At 43.8% G+C, this 12903-nt stretch overlaps 1 protein-coding gene across 6 annotated transcripts in view; it reads right to left on the reverse strand.

Annotated features, from left to right (window-relative positions):
- Window positions 1-12903, reverse strand: part of LOC126080971 (phospholipase A and acyltransferase 4-like) — a 94132-nt gene that overhangs the window by 13800 nt on the left and 67429 nt on the right. For 4 of the 6 annotated variants that reach the window (XM_049892288.1, XM_049892290.1, XM_049892287.1 and 1 more), the window contains 3 exons: window positions 7723-7828; window positions 4481-4589; window positions 751-1019 (listed from right to left, as the gene is read on the reverse strand). In XM_049892288.1, the coding sequence (XP_049748245.1) occupies window positions 751-1019; window positions 4481-4589; window positions 7723-7731 (387 nt within the window). In that variant the 5' untranslated portion in view covers window positions 7732-7828. The remainder of the gene's footprint in view (window positions 1-750; window positions 1020-4480; window positions 4590-7722; window positions 7829-12903) is intronic. The other 2 variants (XM_049892291.1, XM_049892294.1) reach the window with 2 other exon arrangements.

A 12903-nucleotide genomic window follows, 5' to 3' on the forward strand; every position in this document is an offset into this window, starting at 1 on the left:
CCAGGAAGCTTTCTGTTCCATTGTCATGGAGTTGCCATAAGTTGGAGGGGGTAGAGGGGACAACCTAACAACACTATAGTGCTAATATGAGATAACTATTGTCATGGATTGAATTATATCCCCCAAAATATGTGTCAAATTGGCTAGGCCATAATTCCCAGTATTGTGTGGTTGTCCTCCATTTTGTGATTGTAGTTTTATGTTAAACAGGATTAGGGTGGGATTGTAACACCCTTACTCAGGTCACATCCCTGATCCAATGTAAATGGAGTTTCCCTGGGGTGTGACCTGCACTGCCTTTTATCGCTCAAGAAGTAAAAAGGAAAGGGAAGCGAGCAGACAGGGGGAACCTCATACCACCAAAAAAGAAGCACCTGGAGCAAAGCGTGCCCTTTGAACCCAGGGTTCCCCCATGGAGAAGCTCCTAGTCCAAAGGAAGATTGACAAGAAGGACCTTTCTCAAGAGCCAATAGAGAGAGAAAGCCTTTCCCTGGAGGTGATGCCCTTAATTTGGACTTCTAGCCTACTAAAAAAAAATCAATTTCTCTTTGTTAAAGCCATCCACTTGTGGTATTTCTGTTATAGCAGCACTAGATGACTAAGACAACTATTAATACTGTAGTTTTAGTGTGCAGTATTAATTTGAGAAATACTGTGCAGGCTACACTGGTAGTTTTCCATGCCCCCTCCTCTATTCCCGTCCCAAGAAGACCACCAGTAGAGAGAAGGATCACACCAATGAGGCCTTACCAACTTGCAGCGGGGCCAGCCATATCTCAGATCAGTGACAAAGTCCTCGCTGTTCTCACATAAAACTTTGTACGTCTTCTTGTCACCAATCATCTTCTTTGCAGAACTGATGATCTCATCAATAGGCCGTGGCCGGTACTGATGGTCCAAGCGGTTGTTGACCCGGTAAAAGCAGCCCCACGTCACATCCTCCAGGGGATCCTTTGCCACCACAGCCTTGCGGCTCAGAAATGTGAACATTTTGGAGGAACCAAATCTGAGGAACTCACCTGGGAATCAGGGAGATACCACGAGGCAAGCAGGGTGGGCAGATAGAAGGCAGGAGAAAAGAAAAGAAAAAAAAGAACAAAAGGTACCAATTATTGAGCTTGAATGCAGAACTTTTCACAACAGTAATTGGAGGTTTCATTGTTCTTATTTTTTTTTCTTAACAAGCTGCCTTGAGTAATTTTTTGTTGTTGTTAGTTGCACTGAGTCAGCTTTGATTCCCGGTGACCTTATGTATAACAGAATGAAACATTGCTGGGTCCTACACCACCCTCAGGATTATTAGTATGAGTCCTTTGTGTCAGCTATTGCGTCAATCCAATTTTACATGCCATCGAAGGTCATGATTGCCAGTGGCTGACATAGTGTTCTGTTATATGCATGCAAATAATTTATTTGACCAATTCCCTATTAGTGGGCATTTGGGTTGTTCCAAATTTTTATCATTATAAACAATAATGTTAGAAATATAACCAAATATACTTGTTCATCTTTATACATTTGTGTGATTCAGGAAGGACCAATTTTATTGATACCTACTGTGCTTACCCACTCTATGGAGCTATTTTTCCTATAATATCTAATTTAATTCTCTTCCCTCCCTTCAAAGTACATATTACCATCTCCCTTTTTCAGAGCTAGAGAGAGATTAAGTGTCAGATTTTAGAGAGATAAAGTGTCAGAACCAAGCTCTTTGCTGTGAAAAATCTTGGAACCAGGCTTTGAAACTGCTTCTTTCAGCCTCTCAAGGTCAGGATCTGCACTGACTTGAACCTTTGAAAATGCTGTGCATAATTGTTCTGTACTCTGTGATGTGGCACAGTTCTGAGCACACCCATAGCCTCAAAAATAGCTATCAAATGATGGAGTCCAATTCCATTCTACAGTGCCCGCAGGTTATTTTTTTTTTAAGAGGGACAGTAGCTAATGAGAACAATAATTAAGTAGGCTTTTGCTTATATTTGTTTACGTTTCTAATCTGAAGGTTGATGTTGGCACTTGATATCCATCTTGTTAGGCAAAAAAAAAAAAAAATTCTGGAAAGTACTAAAAGGGCCATGTGGCCTCACTGTCGTACTTTGTCTTACAAGCCCCCTAAGGATCATCAGGATTAAGTGAACTCAATTGACTATTTACCATCGATTAACACATTTTTCAACTCTCTCAAGGTAGATGATAACTTGTACAAAGCCAAGGAAATGCAAATGTCTTGTTCTGATAGCGATGACAATGGTTGTGTCCTGCACAATTCTTGATGGAGAAAAGAACATCAAGGTTATGGTGTCTTTGGGCTGTAGGGCATGAACAGTTTTGCATCTGATTTAGTGGTCCCATTCCAGCATTCCTTGTTTTCTTTAATTGACTCTATACACATCCATTTCCTGCATTCTCCTGGGACTGGCCTTGTCATCCTGCTGCTTCTGTCATGTATAAGTTAAGTAATAACAAACAGGTACTTGCTATCTATTTGCAACAGAATTTTCCATTCTGGAGGTGTGTTTCTGTTAAGGCTTCTGTTAAGGAGCATCTATTACATAACACTAAGACACCTGTATTGATGCCAAAAGAGACTCTGAAACTTGCTCTTGTACATAGAGCAGCTAAAGTTAATGGGAGAAATAGTGAAGTAAAAGAGCTGAACAGATTTCACAGGGTACCTTAAGAAGACAAAGTGAAGCATACTAAAATGTGTAAAGACCTGGAGTTGGAAAACCAAAAGGGAACAACGTGCTTGGCATTTCTCAAGCTGAAAGAGCTGAAGAAAAATTCAAGCTTCGAATTGCAATATTAAAGGATTCTGTGGGCAAAATATTGAACAAAGTAAGAAACTTCAAAAGAAGATGGAAGGAATACACAGTATCACTGTACCAAAAAGAATCAGCTGACGTTCAACCACTTCAGGAGGTAGCTGTGATAGTTAAGATTGTGTGTCAACTTGACTGGCCCATGATTCTCAGTGTTATGGCAGTCACGTAATGTTGTGATTGCTTCCATGTTGAGATTCGATATGTGATCACCTCCATCATGGGATCTGCTCTGAGTAGCCGATCAGTTGGAAGGGAGTTTCCCTGGGCGTGTGGTCTGCAGCAAATATAAGTAGACGTTCTGGCCAGAATCAAGCTGAATCCTGCAGCTGGTTCCTGTTAGTCTGTCCCCTGGTTCTTGGGACTTGAGCTAGCAGCTTACCTGCAGCCTTACCTGCCCTTCTTGGGATTCATCGATCTTCGCAACCTGTGAGCAGAGGCCCTGCTCTCTGACTTGCTGATCTTGGATTCACCAGCCCCTGCAGCTATGTGAATCAGAAGAAGCCTCTAACCTGACCCACTGACTTGGGACGTTCCAACCATTACAACTGCGTGAGCCATTTCCTTGACATAAATCTCTCTCTCTCTCTATGGATTGCATCTCAACATAAAGAAAAATAATCCTCACATGTGGAGCAATAAATACTATGATAAATGGAGAAAATATTTAAGCTGTCAAGGATTTCATTTTACTTGGATCCACAATCAACATCCATGGAAGCAGCAGCCAGAAAATCAAAGGAAGTATTGCATTTGGCAAATCTGCCGCGAAAGACCTCTTTAAAGTGTTAAAAAGCAAAGATGTCACTTTGAGGACTAAGGTGCACCAGACCAAAGCCATGGTGTTTCCAATCACCTCATATGAGTGCAAAAGCTGCACAATGAATAAGGAAGACCAAAGAAGAATTGATGCCTTCGAATTCTGGTGTTAGTAAATACCATGGACTGCCAGAAGAACGAATAAATCTGTCTTGAAAGAAGTATAGCCAGAATACTCCTTGGAAGCAAGGATGGCAAGACTTCGTCTCATATACTTTGGACATGTTATCAGGAGGGGGCAGTCCCTGGAGAAGACATCATGCTTGGTAAGGTAAAGGGTCAGTGAAAAATAAGACTCCCAACAAGGTAGATTGACACAATGACTGCAATAATAGGCTCAAACAGCAGCAATTGTGAGGATGGCACAGGACCAGCTAGTGTTTCGTCCTGTTGTACATATGGTTGCCATGAGTAGGAACAGACTTGATGGCACCTAACAAAAACAAGACACCTGATTCTGAGAAATCATTTATGAAAAACAACTCTGAGAGCCTTCTTGTGTAAGATCTGAGACCCTGAACTCTGGAGAACATTTGCTGCCTTAAATCACATCATCAGACTGCAGGAACACAGTGATTTTTCTCCAGGTTCAACTGGGACACACCAGGGTGCTGAAGCAGCCCGCAGCTCACTGTGGGAACCAATGAACTTTCCCTGCATCATCAGACAACTGGTATCCTTGGTGCTGATGCAACAAACATGCAAGTTTGACCTGCTATCTCACTGCTCAGAGAGAACTTGACACCCAATCCAGGCTTCGTTGTTCAGCTCTGTCTTTCAGTTGTTTTCATTATCTTATTAACAAATACTTAGAGAACTATATTTTGAACATTTCTTACTTGGAGGAGCCAGATGGATCACATAACCATCTCCCACGTAGATGGCCCAATCCTTGTAGCCAATGTGAAAAATCTCAATCAGGTCTCCAGGCTCGGGGGTTTCACAAAACTACAACAGAAAAACCAGCCATGTTGTGGACAGCGTTTTAGGGAAGTTCAGAGACCCTGGCTGGGGAGCTACAGGTCAGCCTGGGGTCCCCTTTGCTGTCCATCATGTGGTAAGAACTCAGGCAGGAGAGAGCTCCTGTCCCTCAGAGGACCCTCAGCCTTCATATCACTCTTAAAGGCTCCCTCCATGAGATCACCAGGACTGAAAGCCTGGAAAATGACCCTTTTAGGAGAGAAGGTTTGTCCGGGATGAGTGTGTGTTACATGTGTGTGCATGTGCATGTGTGTGAGCACATAAATTTAAAATTCAGACACACCTGTACAGGTGTATCATGCATGTGCTTCTGAGCACATTGACAAGGCAATCTGCATGGACAAGCAGCTCCATTGAGGTGGGTAGCATCAGGCCCATCTGGAGCAATCAGTGAGTTGAGTTTTTAGAGTCCCTGCTCTTTGTAGATAGACCATCAGTTCCTCACCATGGCCTCTTGCCCTATTACTGTTCATGGCCACATGAAGCTCCTCCTCCTCAGACTCTGCCCCCATCTATCTCAGGATACCTAAGCCTTGGAGCTGACAACCAGAGACACAAACAGCATCTTAATGAGACCTGAGCCCTAGAATGGGGCTCCTGTGGGGCCACCAGCTTCCAACAGTGAGGTGAGCTAACACACTAAAGAAGCAGGACTTCTAGGGAAGACTTTTCTAACAGTAACTGCAACCCTCACAACAGCCCTAGGAAGGAGGAATCATCATCCCTTTGCAGAGGTGGGAAGACTGAGAGTCAGAGAGGTAGAAGAACTTGCTCAAGAAAAATCAACTGGGAAAAGGGTGAGCTGGTCTTCTTTGCCCATTATTCACACTGGTCTTCAGCTGGTGCCTGCCTTCCTCCCCTTCCAAGCCTCTACCTCACTTCTCAATGTCCTGCCCCAGGGCATCCCAGCTTCATGAACCTACAATTTTTTTTTTCTTCTCCTTCTTTTTTCCTGACCTAAGTGAACAAAAGCCCTTCTCCACCCCTCATTCCAGGCTGTCTAACCAGAAATCAGGGAGTCTTAATTTTGCCCTCTTCCTCAGGCCAATACTGTATCCAATCACCAAGTGCTGTCCATGCTGACCCTGCAGGTTTCCCGTGAATTCATTTTCTTGTCCCATCTCCCCTTCATGGACCTAGTTTAGGGCAATCTGTCCCTGCCTACATGACCACCCTTGCCTCCTGTCCCTGCCTTTCCTCATCCAGTCTCCCCATAACCCTGTGTGGCCTTCCCAAAGGGACTGTCTGGCTATGACCTTCTTTTGGCCTCAATCATAGTGCTCTATCCTTTGGGCAGCTCACAGGCCCTCCTCATCTCCCTGGGCCTTCTCAGCACTCTGCCCTCCAGGCTGACTGGAGGACTTAAGGTTTCCTCACCCCAGTGCTCTCTCTTGTCTGCTCCTCTGCACATCTAGTTCTCTCTGCCTCCAGCCACCTTCTCACACCCACTCGTCCTCTACTAATCCCTTGTTATGGATTGAAATGTGCCTCCCCCAAAATGTGTGTTGGAAATCTAACCCCTATAGCTGTGTATGTAATGTAATGCAATGTAATTACCTCCCATAACGCAGTCTAATATGATCAGTCAATTAGTTGAGGTCATTCCAATGTAGGATGGATCCTATACCTAATCACTCTGAATTATATAAAGAGCAGCATACCCACCCCAAAACAGGGGGAAATAGATGCTATGTGAGAATTGCCAAGTAACTGAGGAATGCCAGGCCTACAGAGGCTGAGAGAGAGAAGGATCTTTTCCTAGAGCCAACAGAAAGAGAGCCTTTTCCTAGAGCTGACACCCTGAATTCAGACATCTAGCTACCTGAGCTGTGAGAAAATAAATTTATTTTCTTTAAAGCCAGCCACTTGTGGTATTTCTGATAGCAGAACTAGGAACTTAAGGCACTTATCCACCAGCCATCCCTTCCTTCAGCAGCCTACCTTGCCGGCCCCAGCCTTGTCCACCTACCCCTCACAGAGCCCCCAGGTCCTCCAGGACCCCTACCTCTCCCTGCATGGATCACCTGTACCGCACATGCTTACATCTATCTGTGCTCTCCTCTGGGCTCTGAGCTCCACACAGACAGCAATTCTGTTTTACTCCCTCCCTCTCTCATGTCTAGGATACAGAGAAGCGCCTGGCATATCATGGGGCAAAGGAAATAGAGAAATAGAGAAGAGGGAGGGAGGGTCAGCGTGCCAGGATTGCCACCAGCTCCTGCTCTATTTCATCCAAAGGCAGCACATCAGCAGGGGCTCGGCAGAGCCAGATACAGCCTCCACCTGGGAGCAGAAGGAGGCTTTTCATTCCATCTCCAAATGTCTAAAGCCCCAGCCAGGGCACCGTCAACAGCATCCAGTGGAAAGCTGAAACCTGAGCTTCAGCCCTGCCTTGACAAGGTAATGGGCAGGGGCAAGCACCGAGGAGGGCCCCTGTCCTTCCAGAGCCATTCCAGACACCCTCCCTTCAGCTGGGATAGGAGCCATGTCTTCCAGTACTTGTTCCACTTCCTGTAATTGTATGAGCCCAGCTTGTTTTCTTTCAGCCTGACACCACTAAGCTGAGCCTGCTGCTGCCTGGAATTTTTCTGATTCAGGTCATTGGGGCTATTGGGAGAGGAAATTTTACAGATTGGAGGCTGAAATTAAAATTCACTTTAAAAGGAAGAATGAAAGCCATGGAAGAAAGAGGAGGGAGAGGACATGTTTGGACTGAAAAGTGACTGAACCCCAGCTGGCTCCAAGGACATAAAAGGTCAAGATTCTTTCCCTTCCCAGAGAACCCAGGTCCCATTCCCTAGGCCCACACTCCAGTGACTTCCCTGTTGCTTCTACTGGGGGAAAGGGGGCAGGTCAAGTAGGCACAACCCCATTCACAGCATCCCATGCTCCCTTCTCTGTGCCAGACCCAGAGAGGAGTTCTTCACTGCCCAAAAGGGCAGAGATGTGGACTTTTAAAGACAAAGGCACTGTCCATGAAAAAGACTTGAAAAGACGAGAGCTGGAGTTAACTGTGTCCAAGGCCAGCAACCCGGACTGAGGCCTTTCCGGAAGAGGATCCACCCATCCTGAGCCACTGATAGAAAGTTCCAGAACGTACCGAAGCCATCTCAGAAGGAAAGTGGTGCGTCTGGTGCTCTGCAGCTCTTGGATCAAGGCTGAGGAATTCATTTTCAGTTTCATTCTGACACTGCTCAGGAAGGTCACTGTTTAAAAAAAAAAATTTTTTTTTGCTCTAAATGGAAAGGCTAATGACTCCCTGCATCAAAACATGGAATCACTGGTGCTTGAAGGTCATCTGGAAGCAGTGAGAGTAGAAGAGAAGCTCTGCATTTCTGCTCATCTTGAGAAAACCCAGGTCTCTTTGCACAGGAGCTGCAGGAGCCGTTCCTATCACAGGGAAAAGAAACACTTAGAGACAAGGATGTCCACCTCCAATCACATGTTGTGTTGTAACAACCCCCAGGAAATATTGGGCCAGAGGGCATGGGGGCAGACCAGAGGGATCTCTGCACCCATGAGAAAAGTTCTGCAGGCAGTGGGTGCCTTACGTCTTGTGTACCCAGGTATCCATTGCCCCGTTAGGATACATTTGCAAGCAAGTAGCAAAACTAAACTAAAAGTGACTTCAATAGCCTGGAAGTTTATTGTCTCAGTAAGACGAAAACCGGAGGCAGGTGACCCAGGTGCAGTTCAGCAGCTCACCAAGGTCACCAAGGACCCAGGCTTTTCCATGTGTCATGCTGCTCCCCTGTCTACAGTGACTCCCTGCATGGTTCAATATGGCTGCAGGAGCCCCACCATCACATTGTCACACAGGAATGTCCAAAGACAGAAAAAGGAAGGTGTTTCTCATTCTCTGTTTTTCTCAGAGAGGGAAATTTCTCCCATAACCTCCCAACTGACTTGCTCCCAAGCTTCACTGACCTGAGTCAGATTTCCACCCTTAAACGAATGGTGCGGAAAGGAAAAAGGGCTAATCTGATAGGCTTGGACTACACTCATGGTACTTCACCTGGATCAGTGGGGGAGGTGGGGAGAGGGAAAAGGGTACTCTTTTTTGCACAAACATCAGGGCTCTGTTAGTCTGGGAAAAGGTGAGTGTAGGTGGTAGGGAGACATATGGTTACTATTTAGGCACCAATATGTCTAACACACTCACCTATTTCCTTATTGTTGTTGTTGTTCGGTGACGTCAAGTCAGTTCCGACTCATAGCGACCCTATGCACAACAGAACGAAACACCGCCTGGTCCTGAGCCATCCTTACAATCGTTGTTATGCTTGAGCCCGTTGTTGCAGCCACTGTGTCCATCCACCTCGTTGACGGTCTTCCTCTTTTCTGCCGACTCTGTACTCTGCCAAGCATGATGTCCTTCTCCGGGGACTCATCTCTCCTGACAACATGTCCAAAGTATGTAAGATGCAGTCCCGCCATCCTTACTTCTAAGGAGCATTCTGGTTGTACTTCTTCTAAGACAGATTTGTTCATTCTTTTGGCAGTCCATGGTATTTTCAATATTCTTCGCCAACACTGCAATTCAAAGGCATCAATTCTTCTTTGGTCTTCCTTATTCATCGTCCAGCTTTCACATGCATATGATGTGATTGAAAATACCATGACTTGGGTCAGGCGCACCTTAGCCTTCAAGGTGACATCTTTACTCTTCAACACTTTAAAGAGGTCCTTTGCAGCAGATTTGCCCAATGCAATGCATCTTTTTATTTCCTGACTGCTGCTTCCATGCCTGTTGATTGTGGATCCAAGTAAAACAAAATCCTTGACAACATCTATCTTTTCTCCATTTATCATGATGTTGCTCATTGGTCCAGTTGTGAGGATTTTTGTTTTCTTTATGTTGAGGTGTAATCCACAGTGAAGGCTGTGGTCTTTGATCTGCATCAGTAAGTGCTTCAAGTCCTCTTCACTTTCAGCAAGCAAGGTTGTGTCATCTGCATAACGCAGGTTGTTAAGGAGTCTTTCTCCAATCCTGATGCCCCATTCTTCTTCATATAGTCCAGCTTCTCGGATTATTTGCTCAGCATACAGAGTGAATAGGTATGGTGAAAGAATACACCCCTGACGCACACCTTTCCTGACTTTAAACCAATAGATATCCCCTTCTTCTGTCCGAACAACTGCCTCTTGATCTATGTAAAGTTTCCTCATGCGCATAAATAAGTGTTCTGAAATTACCGTTCTTCCCAATGTTATCCGTAATTTGTTATGATCCACACAGCCGAATGCCTTTGCATACAGTCAATAAAACACAGGTAAAAAAAAAAAAAAAGAAAATTACAGACCTATATCCCTCATGAACATAGATGCAAAAATCCTCAGCAAAATTCTAGTCAATAGAATTCAACAACATATCAAAAAAATAATCCACCACGACCAAGTGGGATTTATACCAAGTATGCAAGGCTGGTTTAATATTAGAAAAACCATTAACGTAATCCACCATATAAATAAAACAAAAGACAAAAACCACATGATCTTACCAAGTGATGCAGAAAAGGCATTTGACAAAGTCCAACACCCATTCATGAGAAAAACTCTCAGCAAAATGGGAATTGAAGGAAAATTCCTCAACATAATAAAGGGCATCTATACAAAGCCAACAGCCAGCATCACCCTAAATGGAGAGAGCCCGAAAGCACTTCCCTTGAGAACGGGAACCAGACAAAGATGCCCTTTATCACCGCTCTTATTCAACATTGGGCTAGAGGTCCTAGCCAGAGCAATTAGGCTAGACAAAGAAATAAAGGGCATCCAGATTGGCAAGGAGGAAGTAAAATTATCTCTATTTGCAGATGACATGATCTTATACACAGAAAACCCTAAGGAATCCTCCAGAAAACTACTGAAACTAATAGAAGAGTTTGGCAGAGTTTCATGTTGTAAAATAAACATACGAAAATCACTTGGATTCCTCCACATCAACAAAAAGAACACCGAAGAGGAAATCACCAAATCAATACCATTCACAGTAGCCCCCAAGAAGATAAAATACTTAGGAATAAATCTCACCAAAGATGTAAAAGACATGTACAAAGAAAACTACAAAGTACTAGTGCAAGAAACTAAAAGGGACCTACATAAGCGGAAAAACATACCTTGCTCATGGATAGGAAGACTTAACATAGTAAAAATGTCTATTCTACCAGAAGCCATCTATACATACAATGTACTTCCGATCCAAATTCCAATGACATTTTTTATTGTGATGGAGAAACAAATCACCAACTTCGTATGGAAGGGAAAGAAGCCCTGGATAAGAAAAGCATTACTGAAAAAGAAGAAGAAAGTGGCAGGCCTCACTCTACCTGATTTTAGAACCTATTATACAGCCACAGTAGTCAAAACAGCCTAGTACTGGTACAACAACAGGCACATAGACCAAAGGAACAGAATCGAGAACCCAGATATAAATCCATTCACATATGAGCAGCTGATATTTGACAAAGGACCAGTGTCAGTTAATTGGGGAAAAGATAGTCTTTTTAACAAATGGTGCTGGCATAACTGGATATCCATTTGCAAAAAAATGAAACAGGACCCATACCTCACACCATGCACAAAAACTAACTCCAAGTGGATCAAAGACCTAAACATAAAGACTAAAACGATAAAGATCGTGGAAGAAAAAATAGGGACAACCCTAGGAGCCCTAATACAAGGCATAAACAGAATACAAAACATTAACAAAAATGATGAAGAGAAACCAGATAACTGGGAGCTCCTAAGAATCAAACACCTATGCTCATCTAAAGACTTCACCAAAAGGGTAAAAAGACCACCTACAGATTGGGAAAGAATTTTCAGCTATGACATCTCCAACCACCGCCTGATCTCTAAAATCTATATGATTCTGTTAAAACTCAACCACAAAAAGACAAACAACCCAATCAAGAAGTGGGCAAAGGATATGAACACACACTTCACTAAAGAAGATATTCAGGCAGCTAACAGATACATGAGAAAATGCTCTTGATCATTAGCCATTAGAGAAATGCAAATTAAAACTACGATGAGATTCCATCTCACTCCAACAAGGCTGGCATTAATCCAAAAAACACAAAATAATAAATGTTGGAGAGGCGGCGGAGAGATTGGAACTCTTATACACTGCTGGTGGGAATGTAAAATGGTACAACCACTTTGGAAATCTATCTGGCGTTTTCTTAAAAAGTTAGAAATAGAAGTACCATGCAACCCAGAAATCCCACTCCTCAGAATATACGCTAGAGCAATAAGAGCCTTTACACGAACAGATATATGTTTATTGTAGCTCTGTTTACAATAGCAAAAAGATGGAAGCAACCAAGGTATCCATCAACGGATGAATGGTTAAATAAATTATGGTATATTCACACAATGGAATAGTACTCATTGATAAAGAACAGTGATGAATCTGTGAAACATTTCATAACATGGAGGAACCTGGAAGGCATTATGCTGAGTGAAATTAGTCAGAGGCAAAAGGACAAATATTGTATAAGACCACTATTATAAGATCTTGAGACATAGTATAAACTGAGAAGAACACATACTTTTGTGGTTACGAGGGGGGAAGGGGAGGGTGGGAGAGGGTTATTTACTAATTAGTTAGTAGATAAGAACTACTTTAGGTGAAGGGAAGGACAATACTCAATACACGGAAGGTCAGCTCGACTGGACTGGACCAAAAGCAAAGAAGTTTCCGGGATAAACTGAATGCTTCAAAGGTCAGCAGAGCAAGGGCGGGGGTTTGGGGACTATGGCTTAAGGGGACTTCTAAGTCAATTGGCAAAATAATTCTATTATGAAAACATTCTGCATCCCACTTTGAAGTGTGGTGTCTGGGGTCTTAAATGCTAACAAGCAGCCATCTAAGATGCATCAATTGGTCTCAACCCGCCTGGATCAAAGGACAATGAAGAACACCAAAGTCACACGATAACTATGAGCCCAAGAGACAGAAAGGGCCACATGAACTAGAGACTTACATCATCCTGAGACCAGAAGAACTAGATGGTGCCTGGCCACAAGTGATGACTGCCCTGACAGGGAGCACAACAGAGAACCCCTGAGGGAGCAGGAGAACAGTGGGATGCAGACCCCAAATTCTCATAAAAAGACCAGACTTAATGGTCTGACTGAGACTAGAAGAATCCCGGCAGTCATGGTCCCCAAACCTTCTGTTGGCCCAGGACAGGAACCATTCCTGAAGACAACTCATCAGACATGGAAGGGACTGGACAATGGGTTGGAGAGAGATGCTGATGAAGAGTGAGCTACT

The sequence above is a fragment of the Elephas maximus genome, chromosome 7 (assembly GCF_024166365.1).
Source record: "Elephas maximus indicus isolate mEleMax1 chromosome 7, mEleMax1 primary haplotype, whole genome shotgun sequence".
Lineage (NCBI taxonomy): Eukaryota > Metazoa > Chordata > Mammalia > Proboscidea > Elephantidae > Elephas > Elephas maximus.